Below are 25,188 nucleotides of genomic sequence, written 5' to 3' on the forward strand. Positions count from 1 at the left end.
TCATTCAAGGACATTGATCACTGCAGGCAATGGGTCAGAGTGGTACAGAATCCGAAATACGACGAGAATATACCAGTGGATCGTCTAAACACTGCAGACATCGGAGGCAGGCGTCCTAGATTGAGGAAGTCCAGTTTAGCAAGCTCCCTGGCCTCCGCTAGATGACTAGTTTTACGTAGTCTGGCTGAGGTTTTCCAGGGCCCATAGGGATACGGATAGCGTCCTCAAAAGGCACAGATGGAAGATGCATTTTTTCCCTACCTAATGGCATTAGCTTCACATAATAGCATGACTGAGGTTGAAATCGGCAAACTGACGCTTTAAGTTTGACTGACCACTTTACCACGTAATTTCTGTATGGATTAAAATGACACCCTTGCATTTATAAAAAGAAGTAAAGACTGACATGAATTTGATTCTTTTTTTATGTGGATGTATACAAAAAAACATGCCTTTGTATTAATTTCCTGCTTCCTTTTTTTGCTGAAGGCCAGTATGTCTATGACATTACCTTCATTTTTTCCCTGCAAAGTGGCTGATGTGCCTTCTCTCTTCCTCTTATTGAAAAAGGGAGAAAAAAAACTCTTTCTGACTGTATGAAATTCTAAAAGAATTCTAAGCCTTGAAAAGCAGGCAGTGAGAATCTGAAAACTTCTGTAAAGCCTAGCGTTGGCAAGTACACACTCTCACGCTGAAGTGCCCTTGAGCAAACCACTGACTCCCTACTGACAGCCAGCCCCAGGGCTGCTGCTCTTACTTCCTGCACTCACACTCTCCTATGGTGTGGGAGGACAACTCTTTGACCTTGCTGCCTCCCTCAGCCAATTTGCAGTGGGGCGCGGCCTGCAGCAGAGCTGAGCTCACGACGGGGCCAAAAGTTCGTGGGTGAAGGGAACTTTGGACACCTCTGCCCTGTCTCGAAGAGTCTGCTGGCTCTGATAACGGGACGCCAGACGGGCAGAGGCTTCTTGTAGGCAGAGGAAAAGTACACATACTCCCATAGTGGTGAGTAATTACTGTGGCTGCCGAGTGTTAGCCGAGATAGGGGATTCCTCTCCTGCATAACTAGTTGGACGGAAGATAGATGACTCTGTTTTTTGCTCTAACTCAATCTCTCTTGCTCATTTATTCATTTGAGCAGCCGCACCAACACAGACTCTGTCTCTCCTCACTTGGCACACACCCCATTTAGGAATATGATATCTGGGTATCTGGCCATGGCAGATAGAGGCTGATTTTAGTCTGGAGGCTTTAGGAGGCCTAATCAATAGCTTTAATCAATTAAGAATGCAGCAACTGAGAAGCTACAGAAACAGGCCAAGTCTAACACTAAAAGGACCTCATTCCATTTATCACACCACTCCTGTATCGATCGGGAAAAGGTATGGAAAGAGGTATCTAATGAATTAATTTCCGCTCTGTGGAACCATGACGATTCTGCATGGCAGCGATTTTCCATGCACCTCTGCTTACGCCAAGCCTGTTGTTGCTTCAAAGAGGGGAATTTCATGTGTAGATATACTGTGCCATGGCACTGGAGGGCTTTTATTTGTCTCAGTGAGAATAAAGAAGGGAAGGTGAGAGAGCTGTGCACTGCAGATTTTTAGCTGTCGCACTCCAAGAACCCAGTCTGCACAGAGGAGTGTGTTCTGTAACGATAAGGGCTGCAGTACCATACTGACCTCAAATGGTCAGACGTGGTACTGACACTATAGATACACAGATTTAGGGGCTTTTAATGGCAACAGGAGAACAATATCTGTTGTGGTAATGAACCACAAACCTCCAATATAACCACAACTAATTAATTAAAACAGAGTAAATTATGTGTTGATGATGTACATCTAGAGTCCATATCAGAGGAGATTTATGATTTCTCCCTGTCAAATTAAAATGTATTTACAAGATAAATCTGGACCCTCATCACCTCGTCTAATTGACTTCCTCACGGCAGGGAATTTCTGCCTCTGACCTACTGTAAAAGCACTACCACCTGTGCATGAACTAGTAGTGTATTATTATTCCATGCCATTATGGTTTAGGTGCTCTCATTAATTGCCTGTGCTGGGGTTATCCTGACCTTAAGGTCAGGCCCACTTGACTCTGTTCCCATGGGCTTGGCTAGAGACTTATACGGAGTATAACATGACAATGATGTGCTCATACTTGGCACGGGATCACCGTTTCACCCACACAGTCAGGACTATGCCTGCTGGTAAAACTGGCTTGCATGCAAGGTATGCAGGGAAAGAAATGTACAAAATCAGACCCTGATCCTTTCCTGAGCTCTATCTGAAAGCCAGATGTCGAAAAATTTATCATGATTTCTAATTAGAACAACCTACATCAGCAGAGGTGCCCTTTATTCTGCCACAGATAAATAACTGAAGGATGCTGGCCCACCGTGGGGTTAAGATTTATCGTTCTTGCTGTCCAAAAGAGAGAGCCAGCCAACAGTTGTGTACATGTACGTCTGTTTCAGGGCAGATAGTGGTTGATTCAGAGTCTCAGCCTGTCAAATTTTTCTGAAGGGGGTCAGCAGGAGGCTGGACCTGGCTGACCGCCCGGGCCTGTGTGAGCCAGGTGGGAGCTCGAAATTTATAGACCGAGTCATACTAGGAGACACGAGCAGATATTTCCAGTTGGGCTTTATCCCCTAACTGTCTCTAGATGCTAAATCCAGAGCCAAACTGTGAAATATATTTTCCGGTGTATTAATGTTTGGATTAGTGGGCTAAGCTCAGGTGTAATTGGAGGTAAAGGCATTATGCAGCTCATTGAGCTACTGCTAGTTTTTTTCTCTCTATAAAAATAGAACATGCTGAAACAGCATCAGTACATGCCGCGATGTACGCGTTTGTTTAAATAAATCCTCCTGCTTGTGTTTTCTGACACTAGCTGGGCCATAAATGAGTATAGAGAGGAGCTCGGGGCTAGTGTGTGCTGAGTAAGCGCTTCCTCTGCCTGTAGCAGCTGGGCTCTGGCAGTGCGGGGTTGAGGGGTAGGGGTGGGGGTGTGGGGGGTGGCAAGCATCTTCTCCTACAACTCAAATATCTTGCTTATTTGTGTATTTCCTTCTTGCCCTTTTTTTCTCTTGATGTATGAGCCAGATGGCTGCTTTAATACAAACACTATCCCTTGTGAATGTGCCATTTTCTTGGATTAGGCACAATCTGACTGCTTTGGAATAGGGGCATTGGGTGAATATCTACACCTTTATTGCTAGGTGTGATATAGAGTATGAGAGCTTTTATGTTATGGCCTCTTTAAAGTTAGTGAACTCAAAAAGTCAGTGTCTGTAGTCTAGATGGCTTTTTATTGATTTTAACTACTAATGTATCTGACGTGCGTACTAGTGCAATAGGGTTATCCCAGTTTGGAATTCCAGTGTGTATAAGTGCGAAAGAGTTCGTCTGATTGGCCGGAGCCAGGATTCATGACAATAGGAGGGGTAAAAAGTCTGATGCACCTTCAACGTTTATTCAACATCACAACTCCTGTAGTAGACATTTGGTCTGAGAGAACAGCAGACTATGGATTTCTAGCAGTATGTCTCAACAGAAAAGCACTACAAGTATGAAATGAACAAGAGAGACAGGAAGGTTAAAACTTGGCTACAGGCCTGCATGCACAGAACGATGGAGTAAATAGATGTGTTCTCCTCTAGGTGAGTGCTGTACAAACTGCCCAGCTACCATTCAAACGGTAGGCCAGTCAATTCTGTGCAGGTTGCTTTGTATTCATAGAGCTGTCTGATACCGAGTTGCCAGCACAGTCTGGTGTTTATCATACAGTAGTGTTGGGTAGCATCATGAACGACAAATCCATTCAAAAAGGCACAATCCCATCCTCAACAGTCACCCAGCAAAAGCTTAGGGAAACATACAGGCAGAAGTCATCAGAAACTAAAGAACTACAAGTCCCACTGTTGCATCCAACAAAGTGCTCTGTGGATGGATGGTATAGCAGCAACTTGAGTTACGAGATCATCAAATCGACTGAAGTGACAGCACACAATGTGTAAAGCAGTCTGAGTTTCCACTGGTCCTGGGTCAGAAAACAGTCCTAAAGCATTTTTTAAACAGACAAAGCATGTTTATTTCAAACTAAAACAATATGTACCCAACATAAGAACATCCCTCTGGTCATTTTCTTTTTTCCCCCTTGCATGTCATGTTCTGTTTGTGTTTACTGTATAATTGGAAACAAATTACAGACATTTATTTTGGGGACACATTTTCATATTTTCATTTTAAAAAACTCAATTTATTCCAATTATAAGCAGCTGTACTGGTCTCGCTGTATGCAGGCGACCTTTTCTGCTTGGAAACAGAAAGCATTTTAAGACACCACAAAAGCATTCATTGAAAACTTTGCAGTAGCGTTCTAAAAGAAGAGGAGACAGAAACGGCGCCAGCAACTGCTGTTTTGAAAGTATGGTGTGGAACTGCGTTCAGTCCATTGTCGAACAGCCAGGATTTCTTACTCTCTTCCATAGGAAGGTCAAAGCTCATTTTCCCCATATACAATTGAAACATTTTGGTAGGCAATTCAATAAAAGTCGCCAAGCTTAGATTACTTAAAACGGGTGGGGTGGCATTACAACTTAAAAAAGGAAAAAGGAAATAAAACACAAACAAAATTGTCTAGCAATAAATCAGCTAATTAGCCTTCTATTTAAGTACACTGGTATTTGTGAGAGATAAAATCATTTGTTATTGGTAATAAGACAATAACTGAGTCAGTATTCGCCATGTCCCGTGTGGTGGTGGTGGTGGTTTGCTGACATGAGTACAGAGAAGAAGAGACAACTTTACAAAATGATCTTTTACCTACTGAGTGATGATTATGTCCCCTCAGTGTCTGTGACAGTGTCTACCACTGGCTGACTCGCAGCTTCTTCCATGGGCTCACTCTGTTCATTGTCTACGTCCTTAGGAGAGGCAAGCTGCTCCTGCGGCTGCTCCACTTCACTTTCAGGGAGCACCAAATCGGAGGTGGGTTCTTTAGTGTGATCAGGAGAGTGCTCAGGAGAAGCCTCAGGAGAGGGCTCAGGAGAGGGCTCAGGTGAAGCCTCAGGAGTGGGTTCAGGAGAAGCCTCAGGGGAGGGCTCAAGGGAGGCCTCAGGTGTGGGTTCAGCCACAGTGCTATTGTCCGTCCCAGATCCATTGACCCATTGGGGTTGGGGTGAGGAGGCTCCCTCTTGTGACTCCACCTCATCCTTCTGTGGGCTTTCCTGCTCCTCCAGAGAGTGAGTTGTCTCTTCAGGGGGGCTTGCAGCTTGAGCAAAGGCCACAGGTGATTCCTGGGTTGAGGCCTCAAACAGCGGTGAGGCTTGGCTAAGGGTCTCATTATCAGGAGAAGCGGAGGTTTTGGATGGGGACTGGGCCATGGGCTGGGGTGGGGATTCTGCTTGAGGAGGGGTCTCGGTTTTTGGTGATGGCTCTGCCTGAGTGGGAGCCTCAGTCATTGGGCTCTGACTCTTGTCGTCAGATGATGGGTCAGGTGATTGGGCAGGGGTGGGTGACTGTGTTGGAGGCGTCTCAGAAGGGGCTGGGGTCTCTGACTCTGTCTCTGGCACAGCTGCTGGGCTTTGTGATGGTGGTGGAGACTTAATCTGAGCCTGAGGCAGCGGCTGATTCAGACCTAAGAGAGGGGACTTAGCCTGAGCTTGAGGCTGGAGTGGGGACTGGAATCGGGGCTGAATCTGGGGGTTCAATTTGAGTAGTCCCAGCAGTTTGCCTTGATTCAGGGACAGGTTGGGATTTAGAGGTGGAGTTGGGAGCAGAGGTGTAGGTAGAGGGAGAAGAGGTGTCCAGCCCCCACGTTCACGTTCCCTTTCGCGGTCTCTCTCTTTGTCGCGGTCTCTGTCATGCTCTCTGGTGCGGTCTCGGCCTCGCTCCCTGTCTCTCTCCCTCTCACGCTCCCGCTCTCTCTCTCGGCTGTGACGGTTACCGTTCATCTCCCTCCTGAAGTCAAAATCTCTTTCATCTCTGTCTCTTTGCCTGTCCCACGGGCGCCTTCGGTCATCTAGGTCTTGATGTAGTTCACTGTCAAAAGGTGCTCCAGCACCACCACTACTACTACGATTCCAGGCCTGTGGCCCCCCAACAGCTCCAGCATTTCCTGGAACTCCAGCGGCTCCTCCAGCTGTCCCAGGACGGCTGTCAAAGCGGTTGGGAAAGTTCTGCCCAGGTGTGGGGCGCTCCTCCTGGAAGCCTTTTGGACCACCTGGGGCTTGTAACCCTCCTCGCATACTGTCCCGTTCATCAAAGTCCCCTCTAGTCTGGTTCCAGCGGTTATCAGGAGTGAAGCCTGCAAGAGCCTGCAGACGTCCAACTAGGCTGGTTCTGGCTGGCTGAGTCCCTGGGGTCTGGAGTAAGGGAGGCCTGCCTCCTACACCACCTCCTGTTCCACCACCACCTCCAAGGGGCTCCCTGTGCTCTGGTGGAGGGGTCCTCAGCAGGCCAGTGCTCTGCTTTTCCATTGGAGGGAAGCGGTAGTCTTGGTCTTTGCCCTCATCAGCTCCAGATGACTCATCTTCTGTCTTGGACACATTTTCATTAGCTAAGTTAGGGGCCCTATTGAAGGGGTCCAGCTGCGAGAAAGGAGCCCTGGCACGGGCTTGAGCCTGAAGGGAACTGTCGAGGAGGCCAGCAGCCTGCTGGGCGGGGCCCTGCTGCATGAGGAGAGGGAAGCGGGCTGCAGCCCCAGGTTGGAGGAGATTAGGTCGCACATCCAGAGGCAAAAGGCCGGGCATCCTCTGTCCAGCCAGACCAGACTGATGCAGCGGGTGTGTGAGGGATGAAGGGTGCATGCCAAGGAGACCCATCCCACTGCGGACTGCATTCTGCATGCCTGGGTACAAAACACAATGACAGAAGTAAATGTTTAGTTCTTCTGGGACAAATAACAGTAACCCTTATAATCACTATTATAAACAAATAGAGCTAAAAAGAAAATGCAAGATATGGTCAAAATATCCTCCTGAAATAATATTGGTCTCAGTACACAATGTGATTTCTTCACCTTGCAGTGTAAGCTCTGCAGCAGCATCCATACCCTCTGCAGACTGTGCTGTCTTGTCATTGGTGGCTTGCTGAGTTTGGACTCCCACTGGGTTGAACACACCTGCTCCAGGGATGGCTGAGGCCATGAAGCCACCAGGTAAAGAGCTGGTCGGAGGAATCATTGCGCCGAATGGTGATTCCTTAATCGATTCTTGGCTGCTTGCCACTGAAGGCTGCACTAGAGCTAAAGGTGGTTACAGGAAAGAACATATTTAATCCAAGCTATTACATTCCAACTTGATACCTGAGAAGATATGATAATTTTGAAAACTTAATGCATGTATTAATTATAAGGGTAGTGGGTCATAAATACTTACAAGAAGTGGCTGAGGCCATCCCCGCTGTCTGCATAAAACCTGCACAAGAGAAAAAAGCTTTGCTTAAGCTGGTGAAATTCTTTAGGTCTGATCTTTAGATGACTGTCTGTATCATTTACCTGGCGGAGGCTGCGAGGTATTGAAGCCAGCCCTTATGAAGGGTGGTGGTGGCCCATAGCCTGGTGGAGGTATGCTCATAGCGACAGGGAAGGTTGGAGGTACCAAACCTACTGCACTGGGAACAGCCTGGGCCACTGGCAGCTGTATGGGGGAAATATGAGAGAGCACATACAAAACATGGATAAGTTAATAAGGTTTTGGCCAAGTTACATGGTAAACAACTTCCTGACCATGTCCAAGCCTCCATCACTACTCCCTGGATTTTTATCAAGAAAGTCCTACTTATTGCAATGTAACGATTCAAATCCAAAAATAGAAGTGTTTGCATTCCATCCACAGATTGAGTCAGTACCTGTACAGGCATCATGGTGACCTGCTGGTTGTACGTCTCAGTCTGGCTGTTAGATGCTGCTGTGGTCTCAGCGCTTACAGGCAGACTAGTAACTTCCTTGACTGTCTCAGCATTCTTGGCTGCTTCCCACTCTGCAGAAAACAGGAAAACAAAGTTATAAACAATCATCCACTTTTTTTGGTAACATTTCAAAGTCTAGGTGTATTTTTCCAATTTAATCTTTGACTTTATTTTTCCATCAGGATTGGGGATCCCAATGGTATATCTTAAAATATTTGTGTAACCAGACAAACAACTGAGGAAGTGGAGAAAAAAACTAGGTGATCAAATGCTAAGCGTGTCTGTGTTTGGATATTTGCTGTCATCATATGTGTGTACTCTCGCTTGTGTATCCTACTTAGATTTAAACAAGCATTGTACCAAAGAAAGAATATAATAAGTGAATGTTTTTCTTTTCACCATCATTAACTGTCTCCTGGTCAATGATTCCTCCTTCAGCAAAGTCATCAAGGTCATCCAGCTTCACCTTCTCCCAGGGTATGTATGTGACGCCCATATCCACATCCCAAAACTGCTTGTACTCTTGCTTTACCCCTTTGTTCAGAGCCCATGCAATCTGGTTCAGAAACACACATACATGAAGGTCAAGAAAGTCATTTCTGGGAGTGTACAAGGATCCATGTGCCTGGAAAGCTAAAGTGTCTTTGAGGATTTACTGTTGGAGGTCAATGGAAAATTACATTAGAAGAACCCACAAGGAGAATGAGAACACAGTCAATCAAATTATAAAGGTAATGCATACCTTGATGATTTTGGAGCCGATCTTAAAGGAGCCGGTGCTGAGCTTCTGTCGGGCGCGGAATGCATCCTGTCTGTGGACCATACAGATGTAGGCACAGCCTCTGGGAGGGATCATCTGCAGACACACACATATGCACAGATTACATTACATAGGACATGGGAAGGTTAAACAACATAACATGACCATACAGTGGGTAAGGAAACGACTTAAGTGTGTGACTGATGAAGGAGAGTAAGAACATGTAGCCTAGAGGAATGACAGAATTAAAAAATGGGAGAGTATAATAAAGAAATATGACAGACAGTTAACAGCAGCTTCAGGTCACTGCATGTTAATGACTTACTGAAGTACATAGGACAGACATCACATTTTTAAAATCAAAGAATTGGCAAACATGCTGTATCTTCATTTCAGGCTTAGGAAGGGGAGAAGTCTACTTACATTTATGGACTCAATCTGGCCAAACTCTTCAAATAAGTTGGTGAGGTCCTGCTGAGTGGCCTTTTTGTCCACCTGGCCCACCCACAGAGTTGTGCTGCACACTAGATGAGCAAAGGGGAGAAATATAATTATTCATTAGAGCAGCAGAGAACAATAATTATTCAGAAGACAATGACTTTCACACGACTTCCATTTACCACTTAGAGTCTTGGATCGTATAGGAGGCAGTCCTTTCTTCTGGCGCTCCTTCTCGCGCTCCCTGGCGCGTCTTTCACTCGAGTAAGACCGTGATGACTTCCTCTTTCGGTCTCTGGAGCGTGACCTCGACCTCTTGCGATGTTTTCGTTTGCGGGAGCCGGAGCGGGACCTGGACCTTCTCCTCTTGGGAGACCTATAAGAAGAAAACACAAAACTTTAGAAAATTCTGTCTAGTTTGACATATTGTCATGTTGAGCATAGTACCAAAGACTTGCTCTGTTTAAACATCAAAAGGTCATAATTGCAATTAACATTTGTCCACTTTACAAATGTACTACTTTAAGTGTCATGCCAGTGTTTAAAACAACCTAGTATCATAAGCTACTATAGTCAAATAATTGCAGTTCTAATTTAATCAATTATTAAAAATAAATCAAGCCCATTTAACTAAATATACAACAATGATTTTTTAACATTGACATCATTTTCCATTCGGAACAAGTAACATCTAGTTACTTAGAACTGCAGTAACAGAACTGCAACCTCTGGCCTTAAAGGCAACAATCAGTACTTTTCTAACAAGGTTAAAAGATCCAAGCATCTTTGACTTGAATAACAGACACATTTACACAGAAATTCCAGGCACATTTAGAAATCCATAAAATGATGACCGGATAACAGCAGGACTGACCTAGAGCGTGACCTTGAGCGCGTTCTGGAACGTGTGCTTGCAATCTTCTTCTCATCTGCATCAAAAATCTCCTCCTCCATACCATCAGGGCCCTCGTCCAGATCCATGTCCTAAAAAAAGTCAGATCCTTTAACAGCAGTCTTCACAGAAAATAAAAGGTGTAAATTACTATGAAAATTTCTGTTGCTGGTTCACTGGCCAAGCGTACCTGCTGTTGGTTGTCTATGGAGTCATCCACTTTGTTTTCTTGCTCAGGAATTTGTGGCTGACTGCTGCTCTGAGCCGTTGCAACTGAGTTGTCTTGTCCAAAGATTGAGTCCTGCCCTTCTAAGCTCATTGCCTAGAAGAATAGAAAGAGTGTTGCACATATAAAGTGTCTTTAATCAACAAGACATCTATGCAGGAAAGTCTGGCATATTAACACATAACCATGATGAGATTATGTTTCTTTTAACAGGCATTTTTGATGTTAGGGACATAGTCTGGTGTGTGGGGATGAAGAGTTATTACTTATCAGCCGTTGGGGTATATAAGTGCGGACCCTCAGAAGTACTCCTGGGTGTAACGTTATGTCCGACTTAGAGCTGAAGGTTACTACAGACTTTAAATTACACCCTGTGCACCAGTTAGACTTAGATGAGACTTAAATAAAAGGGCATTAAAACGAGAGAGTCATCCGTGACCAGTGACAGACAGAGTGATGGATGTCTCATGCACGACTCCTCCGCAGGTTGAAAGGTTAAAAGTGCAACATTAGACGGATCATATATTAATTGTTGGACAAAAGTATAGTAGGGACAATTGACTAATTTCCATACCCAATTCTACGCCCTTGATAGCCTGCCTATCAATTGTTTTTAAGCTAAATAAATGCAGATAATATTTTACCGTAATTTCACTCATTTGTCCGTAACATTGAAAAGGACAAGTGGACTGGCACAGATTTATTTCTAACGGAAACCCTGCTAATTAGGCCTAAATATTTATTTTTTGAGAGTCTGGCCCCCACATTGTCTGCTTAGAAAAAATCTGGCCTTGGACAAATCTAGTTGATGACCCTTGCTATAGGATGTGCAGCTAACTAACCTAGTTGATTTGATTGCAGATTTTTACTTTATGCTATTTGGTCACCAAAACGTTGCTTGTAAAACAACTTCAGACTATTTACTATCTGATGTGGTTAACAACATCTTTTGGAGAGAAAATATTTATCTTTTAAACCGCAGCAAGCTAGAGTACATCATCAGACCTAAAAACACTACAGGAAATAAGTGATCTGTATTTGTACAATGTGTGTGTGTGTGTGTGTAGCTACCTTCTGTTGGTGCTGCTGGTGCTCTAAGAGCTGCTTCTGAAACTGCTCCAGGTTCTGCTGCTGTAGCTGCTCAGCCAGCTGATGGAAGAGGGAGCTGTTTATTGGCTCCGACACCATGGGCCTGAAAGTGGTCAGCAGCAAGGTTACATGAGTAGAGGTGGTAAACTATATGTGCAGTCCATTTACCATTAAACCCAGTGAAAAGACTATTTATCACAATTAACATTTAGTTTGAGAAAAATAATAAACTCAACATAAAAGACAATGAACTCACAGCTGAGATGATGACGAGTCCTTTTTAGATTCTTCACCACGTTCAGAGTCATTCCCAAAATCAAAAGGTCCCAGGAGTTTCTGCAAGAAACAGACAGCATATTTGCATTAGAAAACATTTGCTGAAGCAAGGACTAGTAAAATTATTGATGCTGTCGGCACTATTACCTTATTAAAAGAGGAGACCCTCTGCTCCAGCGGGTTGAGGCTGTTGGCAGTAGCAGCAGCTGTAAGCTGAGCTGTCAGAGCTTGCAACTGCACCACCAGGCCAGCATCCAAGGCCTGCAGCAGGGACGGCTGGGGCTTCTGCTGCTGCATCTGTAGACTTTGTACCAGCTGCTGCAGCTACAATGGGTCATAATACAGGGTATTTGATACACCAACAAGGTATAACATAAGAAACATTTTTAAGTTGATTGCTGATCAACTCAGACACTGGATACAAATGTTCACTAACCTGTTGTCCCTGGGGACTTTGTAGGATCTGTGCAACAGCAGCAACGGTGTCTGTGTTGGTAATCTGGGAAGCCCAGTCAGGCAGACCCTGTACTATGTTAGCTGGGGTAGCCGGAGTAGCTGGGGTACCTGGACACACAGAGAAAGAGGTGTTGTAGTATCGACCTTGAGATAAACATATACCATAGTGGTGTCAAACAAGTCGTCCGACTATAAAATCAGGGGGGTTGGCTACTTGTGTGACTTACCAGGTGTAGTGTTATTGACTGGAGCAGCACTGCTGGGCATGACAGGTGTGACGCTGGGAGGGGGAATCCCTGCAGCCATGTCCAACAGAGGCTGGATGATGTCACTCTTGAAGACTGCATTCTTTTGCCACAGGTTCAGTACTCGCACTATCTTACTCTGGAAACACCAACAAGGACGACAAAAGCAATTTTTTGAGACTTGCGACATGCCTTGAGCGGGATGTTTCTTTACACTGCCAGAGGTTAAAATCGTTATTTATCGACTACACACATTAAATCAGTGATTATTCACTCACTTAATAACAATTATGCAAAAAGTCCATTGCCCATTGTCAATCCCAGATTTAATCCTCAGAACACTTTCCTGTTAAACTGAGGAATACTCTGTATAAAAGGGGTCTTATATCAACTCTGATGACACCATGACAAGCTACCAAAAACCTATTACAAACTGTCTAACCTTATCATCTGAAGGGCAACGATAAAGGTGCTGGAACGTTGCAATGATATTCTTGCTGAAGCGTGGGGCAAAAACATCCTTCTCCGTTCCAAACTGATGTCGGGACTGTCTGACGATCGAGTCGATGACGTACAGCCCAGGGACTTTGTATTCTGGTTTGCACTGTTGATACAGAAACATACGGCTGGTGTTAGGATATTTTAATAACAGTGAAATAATCTATAAATTAGCGACATCTGCCATTATTTACATGTCCTTGTGACTGGTTAAGGGAAAAACTTTCTTTTTACTGTATTCCCCTCATAATCATACTTTAAAGTCCAGGAATGCTTTAAAAAAAATGGCACATTCAGTATTGTTTAACTCCTCAAATCCTCATTTCAATAGCTCACCTTCTGTATGAACTTCTCCACACTCTGGACAACATGCTTGTAGAACTGAAAAAGAAGCAAAGGAAGGGAAACATTTTGAGTCACTTAAACAGCAGTATCTCAGAGTAGATTTTAGAAAACACATGGCTAACATGATTATATTGGGATTTCAGACATGCTAGCCACTGGGTTCAGCAGAAGATCTCAATAGGTGTTTGCAGAAGTCATGGAGGACAGGGCAAAATAGGTGGAATTTTCAAAACTTGCCAACAACTAAACTCCTCCTTGGACTTAACAGTTCAAGGGACCACCTGAGAGGAACTGGCCACTAGGGAGTCCCCGCATGAACTACATACTTTCACAGGCTGAAAACTGAGGTAACAATGATTGTTATTAGCAAGGCAACACACAAAAATGATAAGTAAGACAACCTCATGGTCAAAGCTATTTTTACAAGTATGACAAGGTTCCTTTGGTCTGAAAATGCCAAAAGATGTAGCTGTCATCTAAACAAAACTAAACTCTGTTTATCATGGAGACTCCACAAATTAAGTCCCTACAAGCTACCTGTTAAAACACACTTGATATGTCTATTTGGTAAGAGACATGTTTCCACAAAAGGGCTTTTTCATAGTGAGATCTGCTGATCACCGATCTGATCACTGATTTAAATGCATTTTTCCAACCTTCCTAAGAATATAACCCATAACACAGAGGGAGAAATGTATACATTATGATGTTGTGTTTATTAGCCATCGCAGTTGATAACTGCACTGTTCAGAACAACTAAGTGTGCTGCACATATGTAGACCTATAATGCAAATAAACAAATATATTGGCTCTCAAATTTTGTAAAGGGGCTCTCTGTATCAACTGTGTCCAGAAGAGACAGTTCTGAAACAAACACCTAACAATGTTAAGGATAACAATGGCAAAAAAATTGAAATTAATAATAAAACCCAAATGCTTAGAAACGTGAGAATGTAGAAATTCTTTGTTTATCCAGTAAATTAAAGACTAGTTTTTAGAACTAATGAACCCATTCTCTGTAAACAGTTAAACAAAAATCAATATTCAATTAGGCCTATGTCAAAACATGGTCGACATTCAAGTGCAAACAAGGCCCTTTAACAACAGGCTCATGTGTGTATAATGCCTGCAGTGGGTGATCTCATCTAATTGTACTTCCGACAATGAAGGAATTATTTTTAGCAATGATAGAAAAATATGAAGTCGTCCTTCGATTTGATAAATTAGAAGTGTGAGTGCAATCTATTATGTCAAAATGTCAATAATCGGCCGACCGATAAATCAGTCTATCACTAAACCAAATGACAATCGCCTCTGCAGCAATCTCCCCTGATTACGCACAACAGAGTGTTTTCTTTGCCTTAGCTGTCACTGTGTAAAAAAAAATCATTAATCTGCTTTGTGTTGTGCGTGAAAGTGGCTATCATTTTTTTATGTCACACAATCGGCTGGAGTGATCGGCCAATTAGAGCCAATATCAGCTGATTTTCATCTGCGTCCGATCGATCGGTGCATCCCTAGTAGAGACCTTTTAAGTGACAACTGGCAGATTGGGAACTCTTCTTATACTGGCTGTGTCTGCTCAAAGCTATGTTCAGCCATAAATTAAAGACCAAGCGAAAACATTTTTTGAAAACAGACTAGTTACCCAGCGTATCAAGGATCTATTTAAAAAGTATGTATATTTATAGTGCAGGGAGTGACAGAGAGAGAAGGAAAAAGCAGAGCAGGCTGCACCATTTTCATGTGAAAAATAACAAAATTAGCCAATCATAATGGAGCTTTCTGCCCAGCCATGTTTCTCTACAGCTTTAATCTATGAAGCATGATGAACCTGTGCAGATGCTGCAATGTATGCATTTAAATTTAAATGTAGTCTTTTAGTTCTTTGATGATGATGATTTTGGACAGGTATATTTCAGTGAGACTAGTATACTGAAACTGCACTGTTGCACTTTGTCTACAGCAGCCACTTAAGATACAGGCAAAATAAAAGGCCCAGATCTCCATATCTGTGTATCAGTAGTAGAATACAACTGTGTCAACTTGAATTTGTTTGCCTATATAGAGAGATGATTCTGAACATTGCAACAGGGCCATCCCGTCTGCTGTGGACATGGTAGCTACAATTTTTTGAGCTGCAAATATCTGGCCCTTTAAAATGTGTCAAACATATTTTGTCCTACTAATGAACTTGAAATTGAAGAGGCATTTAGTTATAATTTATTTTTTCAGAGAACTAAGCACTCAGTCTTTGCCACATTACATTCTTATAAAAAGCTGAAGTTGTACAATCAGCCAGTAGATGGAGTCAAAGTACAGGAGATTGAGCAGCCAAGGTTAGAGTAAAAATCATGAATCTAATGGAATATTGCCGTTTCAATTAAAGTTCAGATGCAACAGCTGAAAAATCTGTTCAGCACTTGAAGGCATTCTCACAATATACTATGTAAGCATTTCAGGCAGTGAGCCGTGAAATTATGTGCTTACTCTTTACATGCTGTGCATAGGTACTATAGGATTGAAGTTAAACTGGTGCATCTTAACATTTTTTAACCTTTTGCTTATCAATTGGAGAAATAGGAATTTAAACATCTTAAAACACCTTGCTCAGATCTCTGAAGTTGAAGCTTTTTACAATAGTAATAAGCTTTTAACTATACACAGTCAAGGAAAAAATATCAGCTGAAACAACAGCATTAAAAATGTTCAGAAAAGGGACACTGGTGAAAGAATACAAATGCAAAAATTGTCTGAAGACTTGCAAACACTACACTGTGGCAATGCCCATCAGACTATAGCAATTGCAATGGCCATCACACTATATTGTCGCTTAAAATGTAACCTACATCTGCTTTGTATTTACAAAAGTTACACAGTCTAGAAAAAATGCATCTTACAGGTTATGTATATCAACTCAGAGCAAGCTATGAGTGTCCAGTAATACAGATCACAACTTGGTAATAAGTTGACTTAAAAAAGCTTGAAATATTGTCAATAACTTCAAGGTCTGAGACAAATAACTCGAGGGGACTGATGCTTTCTTTTAAAAGTCCTTCTCAATAAAAACATTAGCACGAGACATAAACCAGTTGGAAATGAACTCATCTAATACTAAGGAGATAAAAGCAGGGAAAAGCAAACGAGGGGACAGGGTTAACAGGAGATTGTCAAATCTTTTATCTGTTTACATACAATTGTATTTTGTAGTTCATACAAAGGTGGAATTGTTTCAATGATCCCTGTAAAGTCTTGTTGTGACACCCCATATAAATACTTTGCTTTAATTGCTTACAACTCTCCAAAGACAAATCAATTTACTCAAACTGCTTGTGGCTAACACAATGGTGTTTGTAAATCTGACTTTTTTTTTCCTTTTCCTTTTTTTTTTGCATTAAAGCTCATCAACACTGAATTTGCACCAATTTTGCATATTTTGGTGGTCCAAACAGCACAGGACCACCAAAAGGCTATTTGCTTGGTGGCGCAGTTAATGGTGCATTAACCAGTTTGAGAATTGGATGGTCACTTTTTGTCTCAATGCACTGGTGTAGCACATTGAGACAAATATACTTAACCAGCATAGGCGGCTGACTTATGGTAAACACAACATGTTAAGTCACACTACACATTATCTCTATAAACAGATTTTGCATATACATGCAGTATCTGAAGGCAGTAAACAAGCATATTTGTATCTGAAACGTTCTTGTTTCCATAAGTGGTCTGAGTAGAACTGACTACAGAGTTTCAGCACAATTTGGCTCAACACAAGAAACCAGTGTGTGGAGCAAAAGAGGTAGAACCTATTGTTCTTAATACAATCCCGAACCCATTGGCTAACGACTGATCTCTCTATCAGACATCTGCAAATAAGCGAAGCTAACAATCCAGTCCAAACATCTGACCGTAAACAATGACAAAGAAAAACTGTCTGTCTCACCAAGAGGTGTATATGGATGCCAGTTTCTACAAAGTCAGCATGCTATCAAAAATCACACACAGACGCAGAACTATACCACTGTTGTTTGGTTCAGTGTAAAAAAGCAAAGCTGACGTAATGACAGGTCTTTCTTTAGGAGGAAATGCTGTTTAAAAAGGGCTCGTGTTTAGCAAGGAAGTGTTGGTTATAAATACATCCTTCCAGTAAAACGTTAACTCTTTCAATGGTTTGTATCATAATGCCTGATCATCATAACTATGATGACAGATATTAATAGCGATGTTTTTCGCTCGCAACCCAGCTTGGATAATTAGGGGAGAGGTGGATTGCTATGCCTGTGCAGGCTTGTGTACTGCGTTTATTTACAGACAGGTTGCATGATATTGGCTGCCATGGTAAGCCCACATTATGAAACAAAATGGGCAAAAGTCCATTAGAAAATAAAAATTAACGTATGAAAGATGGCATTTTAGTGGAAAATGTATAAAATGAAGAAAAAAACAACTGCAAATAAATATTTCTGTCTAAAAATCTCAAAATGTGTTAATTAGTCTAGTTAAGTTTATGTATTTAACACAGTCACTATGTGGATTGGGAGAGGAAACATCTTGTTGAAAGAGGAGTTGGTCTTATTAAGGATTATAGCTGCACTTTATTTAGTTACATAAGTTATAGTCACAAAAAGTTTTTTTAAATGACGAGAATATTTTTTTTATCTCACCATATCATAATAAATCTTCAATGATGAGATCCATGAAATATGAATAACAAACAATGTTGTTGAATGTGGTCATACATTTAAGTACGGTAATTGAATTCAAATCAAAAATTGAGATGCATCACAATATGCATCGATATATTTTTAAATTAAATTCAACTGAGATCCCCAGGTTTAAACAAACATTAACCCTGCTGAGCCCAGGTATGCCTTTCTCACAAATAAAAACAGATGCTCGTCATACCCTAGCTGCCACAGTGTTGACCTGTTTCTTGGCAATTGATCTGGCATACTGCAAAGCCAGTTGTAGTGTGTGAGGCATAAAAACAAATCTAAGTATCTTGACAAATAATTACAAATAAAGATTATAGATTATAATATAATATAATACAAAGTATATATAGCAGCACAGACAACAGAAAGTTAAATTACATAATTTCAAGCACTGACTGAGGCCCTTCTCAACCCAAAAATTGGGATTTTCTCTAATCTGGGCTCAATTGTGAAGGGATTTTATTTAGCCTACTTTTTATGTCAAGCCTAACCAAAGCACCGCTAAACAACTAGGTCTTCAAACACTGACATTAAGTTTTAACAATTTAAAAGCATCCTTCTACATAAATAGCTGGTTAGTCATGTCTGCACACATGTAAGTTATGTAACAAGGAGCTCAGTTTTTTTTTATTACGGTTAAAAAGAAACGCATCATTGCCAGTTGTTTTGTTTGAAAGTTCACAGCCTGCCATGCCGTTTCTCCTGCACTGCTCTGGCTGAGTAAAGTAATCAATAGTCCTGCATTGCTCTGGCTGAGTACAGCGATGCAGCTAAAATATGATTAGGGCGATAGCAAGGCCATGCGGTTATAGTCATCGCCCTAAAGTTACATTAATCAGTACATTTTCTAATGAAATGAACTTTAAATCTACAGATGCTGTGAAAGAAACTAAGATGAGCAAAAGGCCTACATTTTAACTGCAAAAACACAATCAAGATCACACGATCAAGAGATAACACAAGTTTTAAATTTGGTTATAGACAAGCAATATACAGTTACATTTGTTGTGATGAAATTGGCCTGATATCGGTGAATCACAGATATATTGGTATGTAGTGGTGTCTGCTTTGTTGTCCAATGTGCATGAGATAAATTATATCTGTACCAACCATAGTAAAGAGAAAAAGGCAGTACAAAAGCAATTTAGCCGCAGAGCAGAGCACCCTCTGGCTTCATAGTTAACAATACCATGACAACATGTGGCTGTCGGTCTGGACATTGATTACAAACTCAGAGGAGGACAACAGGATTGAACTTGGAATACATGTTCTCAAGTGTTCCATGTGCTACATTATATTAAATCATGCATATTTGTTGATATCTTAGCTTCTTCTTACACTCATGTACTTCTTTTTAAGGACAAATATGTGACAATACATCTTATTGGTATCGCCCATGAAAAGCAGACAGTTATCTGTATCTGCTAAATAATTCAATCCAACTTATCAGCTCACTCTAAACCTATAACCATTACTAATCATTATGGTTGAGTGATGGCTGCCAAATTGGCATGTGACCTTTTAAAAATGTTTTTTGGCTGTCGTTGTACAATTTGTTGCTTTAAACTTTGCAAACTGAGTCTTGAAATGATCGCAATCCTCAAAACTACCCGTCATGAAAATGAATGGATGGCATAAACAGAGGGCAGTGTGAAAGGATGTTACAGGGAATCACATCCACGTTCTTTGCTCAGCTGATGACCATCATCAAGTTAGCTAAACAACTTTTAAACCAGACTCTGGTTACATTGTCACCACCTGTGCTGCGCTAGGATTTTATAACTCAATATAAGCAGCACATACACTTTTATTTTTTCTGTGTGGAAGTTAGATTTTCACAACACAGACAAAAGTCAAACGTAAAATTTAGGATATATACAGGCTGATAAATGAGTCTGGCGCTGAACTGGATAATAAATAAGTATCATAGTGGGGTGCGTAGAGACTTTTAATGACACCCTTGTGATAGTTGGGGTCTGTGGTGGATGAAAGCTAATCATCAGGCATAAATGATGGTCTTGCCAATCAGCTAAACTAGGGCTGAATAAATTGTTTAACCATTGCAATTGCAATGTGCGCATGTGCAATAGTCACATTGCAGAACATGCGATACTGAGGCAAATTAACTGAAACAAGTAGAGATAGACCGATATGGTTTTTTCAGGGCCGATACCGATACCGATTATTAGTAGTCAAGGAGGCCGATAACCGATATTTGAGGCCGATATTCATTTGCAGTAAAAGTGAAAATATTGGCGTCAAAATTTGGAATAATACAAACTCCAACACTTAACTTTGTTTAAATGCCTTTAAGCATATGCATCTCAGCCAAAATAACCCAGTTTTAAATTGATCTCTTATTAATAAAATAAAATAAAAATTTAAAAAAAAAAAGGCAGATGCCGATATGCGTCAAAATGCCGAATATCGGCGCCGATAATCGGTCTATCCCTAGAAACAAGTCAAGCTGCTACTGTGTTGTTGCTTGATTTTCTGATTTTCTACGACTTATGTACAGGACAAGTCTGTCTGATATCAGATTAGTGCATCTCTTTATCAGAGCACAGAGAGAACTGACCACTGTGCATGCAGAGTTTGACCTGCCTGTTAACTATAAATAAGAACGCAATTCTGCTGCTACTGTCCCACGCACCGTCGGCTAGATGCTCGAAGCTTTCAGTTATGCAAAGCGGCTATTCAGTGAGTATTCAGATGTCCTGCAGAGGGTTTAGTTTTTGCAGCTACACCTGCAGCGCACACACGGGAAGTAAGAGACGGCGAGCTTGCTTCAAAAAGTTAACTGTCACAACGCTTGTCACGCTGATTAAATATAAAAAAACAACAAAAATATGATGACATACATACATATAAGTAACGCAACTGCAGCATACAATTTTATTAAAAAAACGTGGTGCTCCACCTGAACTCTCTCTTCTTTTTTCCCAAATAATAAAATACATAGGTTTGATAGGTTTTGAATGTAGTGAGTCCACAGAACCCACGGGTGGTGATTTGAGTGGGTCCCTGGGAAATCGAATGGGTCTCCAATAAAATTTTTGTTTCTTGAGAAATTGCAGTGTTAAACTAATGTTTGATGTTGGTATGGAAAGATATGGTTATAATTAATAGATATGTTCAAGAATGTTCAAAATGAACTTTAGGTTTGTGTAGTTTTTGCCGCCCCCTGTGGACAAAGCTATAACTCTTATCTCTTTGCTGATTTTGTCCAGTAAATCTAATCCTGCTTTTTTTTACAGTCATTTGTATCACTCACTTAAAATTTTTGCCCTGGAAAATGTAAACAAAGGCAGCGTGCAGTTAATCGCTTCGTCTGACACCTACCCCCCTCCAGTGGTTTCAGGCATTAAAAATAACTATATAGAGATAAGCAATCTTGGTGCTGATAGTCTGGTTTGCTTTTGTAGGTCTTATAGAGTAATCAGAATGAATTTCAGTCTGTTCCATAACCAGCACAAAACCCCTCACAGCTGCTTTTACACATGAACAAAACATTCTCATCATCCTGACACAGTCTACAAATAAACTGTTTGCAAAAGTCTGAACATTTACTAAAGCAATGCAATTGTAACTGAATCATTGTGACACATTTATCACAAAAGTTAACTGTGAATGAAATATAATAAAATGATGCAGATATCTTTGTGGCACATTGTGAGTAGCCTTCAATCAAGTCTACAGCATTTGTCAATGATTACTTGTACTTGGTGAGCAGTAACGGGATATATGCTCAGACGTCATCTGAGCATAAGAAAACGGCGGCGGCCATTAGGGGAATATTTTTCGCAGCCAGTGGAGTTTGTTTTGTTTATTTCACTACAGTGCATCTCTGAGATGGTAAAACATCAATGACATGAGTGAACATAACATGAGAGGCGAAAACAGGAGTTTGTCAACCACTATGAAGTTCTTATCCTTAATTGTTCAAATGAAATCAGTGGTGACGGACTAGTAGTTGTTGCAGCGGTGCTCTGACAGCCAGGTTTCCCCTTGTGGATTACTGTGACTTTAACACAAATTTCACTACAAGTCTTGTTCGTAATGTATCGTTCTGTATGGGAAAGAGGTGCGTCCCCGGGACGCATGGATAGTGAGTTTACTGCATCCTTTTAAATTTGAATGTGTCAGAGACGCAAGACGCATATCTAGCAACATCACTGTAAATGTATAGATGTGCAGCATTTTTGACTTCCTAGTACAGACAAATGTTAATGTCTGTATGAAAGAACAGTTATTCTAGCTTGTATTTCAAGTAAAAATGATGTAGGTTTTTTAAGAGCTTTACCGATTTTAGAGGGGAGAAATGCACTGATTACCTACATGGTGGGCTACACTGTAAACTTCTGATCTGGAATGAAAATAGTTTTGGTTTTTTTAAATAATATATAACACTGTAAAACATTGTCAGCCATTGTAGGGAAAACCACAGTCCGCTCAGCTTGATACATGTCCTGCAGACAATGCTGAGCGTGTTATAAACTACGGAGCTGGAGAGCTCTGCTGACATAACTATGGATGTTACAAATTCTGTATCACCTAAATCCCTGTCTGCATTATATGTTCTGTAAAAATACTTCATATGGATGCATAACTGAAAATAAATATGCCAATAGATATTTATCTGTGATAGGCCCATAACCAATGATATGACTCTTGTGGTGTCTATGATGAGCATGAGAACACTACTCTAACACTACGATAAGCATAGGAACATCAAATTCGGTTTTATTATTTCAGAAAAACTATTTGAGCTTGTCTTTATCGCATAGAAAACTATTAATAAACTGCCAATAATCAATAGCTGCTCTTACCAATTTGGTAAATGATTCATATGGCTTTTAATGTTTTGGTAACAAAAGGAATAAGCCAAAGTAACAGATCGCCCTCAACCCTGCTGACAGCAGTTGTCGTTATACTACTGGTGTTGTCAAGGCTTAAGTCCAGTATACCTGGAAATGAACCAGAACTACATTTGGTGTTCATTTAGGTTACTTTTATCGAACTGAACAGGTCAGCTACAGACTACTTACATATTTGTCAAGTTATAAATGGCTGTTACCAAATGTAATGTGTTTTAAGTCTAAGGGAAATTTGGTCCTAAAATGTGATTAAATAATCACAACATCACACATAACGGACTGTTAGATGAACTTGCTGCAGATGTCTTGTTTATAGAGATTAATAAAATGATAAATCGTCATCAGATAACCGCCAATGGAAGCCAGGATGCCATTACGGGAGATTGCATTTCGCCTGCTTTCGCTCTCCACATGGACTGTTTTTCCTGCATACACCAATGCCTGTTGATATGTGATCGGCCAACACTACACGGACTACAAACGGAAACCAAAACACTTCCCATATTAAAATCCGGTTCTGCACCTACAAATTTGACATTTTTATGTAGAATATGTGAAAAGAGATTATCTTACTATTGAAGGCAAAAGTGACAGAATTTGTTCTTAATTGTTCTTGTATAAATAAAGTCTGTGGATCTTTGTTGGTGGAGAATTCAGTCTTTTCAAAATGCACAAACTACTTCATAAAACAGCAAATATAACACGTTTGAAAAATGAATCCAATTTGCTTTGCATTTTCAAATGGCCGGTCACTACCTGTGATAATTAAGCTGTTTTTCATTAACAACTTTAAGGTGAATGTAGGAAATGTATTTTAAAAGCTTCTTTGATGTTATATTTGTTTGTTTATATATTTGTTAAATTTGCATTATAGTCACACACGGTGGCAGATAAAGGTTATTTCAGTAAGGTTAACCATTTTAAGGAATGGGTTCCTCTCCCTAACTCTGCGTTCACACAGAACGCAAAGCAAATATTGACCTCGCGTTTCTCGCGCAAGTTTGACCGCCGGATCAAAATGTGCGTTTAAATAGGCGAATATTTGCCCTTCGCTTTTGGAATGGAGAGGAAGCGGGGCTCGTCTCCATGGTTACCAACGGCTTCAGGAGAATGTCGACGTTGATAGGCTTTCACTACACACGAATTCGCGTTGCGTCCTTCTCCAGTCATTGCATTGACTTTGTATCGAATCTCGCCGCAGATTTGCGTCTATTCGCGTTCGGTGTGAAAGCACAGACACAGTCTTTCGTAGGCTCATTCTGCACCATAATTGAGGCAGTGCATGTTTTTGTGTTTCAGGGGGAGTAGCTTTGGCTTGTTTTTCAGTTGAATACTGTCAAAATCTAGCTTACTCTTTCTGGTTTTTCTAAAGTTGCCTATTCAAGCATTAATAAATATTGTTTTGTTAGAGTCTGCCGTTTAATCATAAAAAATATATATCATATATTAATCTTGTTTATAATAATAATAATCTTAATTATTTTTGCTTCTTCATTTTTGACAGTGTTTATCTCTAAATAAACCAAAGGCTAAATTTAACAGTAGGTTAAATTCATCTATAAGGCTCAAGGCTATTTAGCAAACTCTAATCATGTTGTCACACTAGACCAGGGGTACTCAATTAAGCTTGAAAGAGGTCCAGTTAGAGATTTTTTTTCTCAAGCAAAAGTCCAGAACATCATAATGTCTGACCTGCGTTATGATTCAGTACCACACATTTATACATTTTGAACGCCTGTCAAATTAAATAAAGAAAATACAATTAGGCTAAATAGTTTTTACAACAACGCTAAAAACTTTTACTCTGAGCTCTCATAATTTAACAATAATAAGGAAATATAGTGTTTGTTTGTATGCCGGGGGGTCTCCCCCATGAAATTTCGAGTGTCAAAACCTTTATTTCCTCTATTTTTGGTGTATTTATGCCCCAGTTTGTGATGGAAGTGTCTTTATTTGTAAATGAAAACAAATAATATAATGTCTGGTACTACTGGTAGTATAATGTTGTCCATGCAGAAATCAAATGAAAGAGAGAGACAGCTTTACCTCTTCACTTAAGCTATCTCTCTGCCTCCTGACAGAATTATCAAACATTTGACTTTGTAGGGGGATTCACTTTATATTTTATTTCATGTTTGCCTAATTTTATTATATGTTTTGCCAAAATGCAGTTGCATTAGACTTTTTCTCATGGTGAGTCATAGTGAGTTTTAAAACAATGACAATGACTATGAAATAAATAATATTTAAACGCACTGTACACTGACGGACTGCTGGAGAGAGCGAGGGGGAGAGAGAGAGGGCACATACCGGTACATATAAGAACAGAACTGCATAAATAAGAGGAAAACTAGTCATGATGATGAAGCCTGATGAAGCCTGATGTAGCTCTGTGTAACACTGAGGTTTATCAATTAAGTGTTTGAACTAATCTGCAGCCTGGAGTCTCTGT

At 40.9% G+C, this 25,188-nt stretch overlaps 1 protein-coding gene across 1 annotated transcript in view; it reads right to left on the reverse strand.

Moving 5' to 3' along the window:
• Positions 1-3,465: 3,465 nt before the first annotated feature.
• Positions 3,466-25,188, reverse strand: part of LOC138590792 (SR-related and CTD-associated factor 8-like) — a 30,734-nt gene continuing 9,011 nt past the window's right edge. The window contains exons 3-20 of the mRNA XM_069661151.1: positions 13,136-13,180; positions 12,744-12,905; positions 12,284-12,440; positions 12,037-12,164; positions 11,748-11,924; positions 11,581-11,660; positions 11,307-11,427; positions 10,200-10,331; positions 9,992-10,101; positions 9,300-9,493; positions 9,103-9,203; positions 8,662-8,775; positions 8,319-8,475; positions 7,860-7,990; positions 7,507-7,648; positions 7,388-7,426; positions 7,030-7,254; positions 3,466-6,858 (exon numbers count right to left, since the gene is read on the reverse strand). Coding sequence (XP_069517252.1) covers positions 4,847-6,858; positions 7,030-7,254; positions 7,388-7,426; positions 7,507-7,648; positions 7,860-7,990; positions 8,319-8,475; positions 8,662-8,775; positions 9,103-9,203; positions 9,300-9,493; positions 9,992-10,101; positions 10,200-10,331; positions 11,307-11,427; positions 11,581-11,660; positions 11,748-11,924; positions 12,037-12,164; positions 12,284-12,440; positions 12,744-12,905; positions 13,136-13,180 — 4,227 coding nt within the window. The 3' untranslated portion in view covers positions 3,466-4,846. The remainder of the gene's footprint in view (positions 6,859-7,029; positions 7,255-7,387; positions 7,427-7,506; positions 7,649-7,859; positions 7,991-8,318; positions 8,476-8,661; positions 8,776-9,102; positions 9,204-9,299; positions 9,494-9,991; positions 10,102-10,199; positions 10,332-11,306; positions 11,428-11,580; positions 11,661-11,747; positions 11,925-12,036; positions 12,165-12,283; positions 12,441-12,743; positions 12,906-13,135; positions 13,181-25,188) is intronic.

Source organism: Semicossyphus pulcher, unplaced genomic scaffold, assembly GCF_022749685.1.
Source record: "Semicossyphus pulcher isolate SPU_LCO1_2020_fin unplaced genomic scaffold, fSemPul1.0.p SCAF_14, whole genome shotgun sequence".
NCBI classification, from domain to species: Eukaryota; Metazoa; Chordata; class Actinopteri; order Labriformes; family Labridae; genus Semicossyphus; species Semicossyphus pulcher.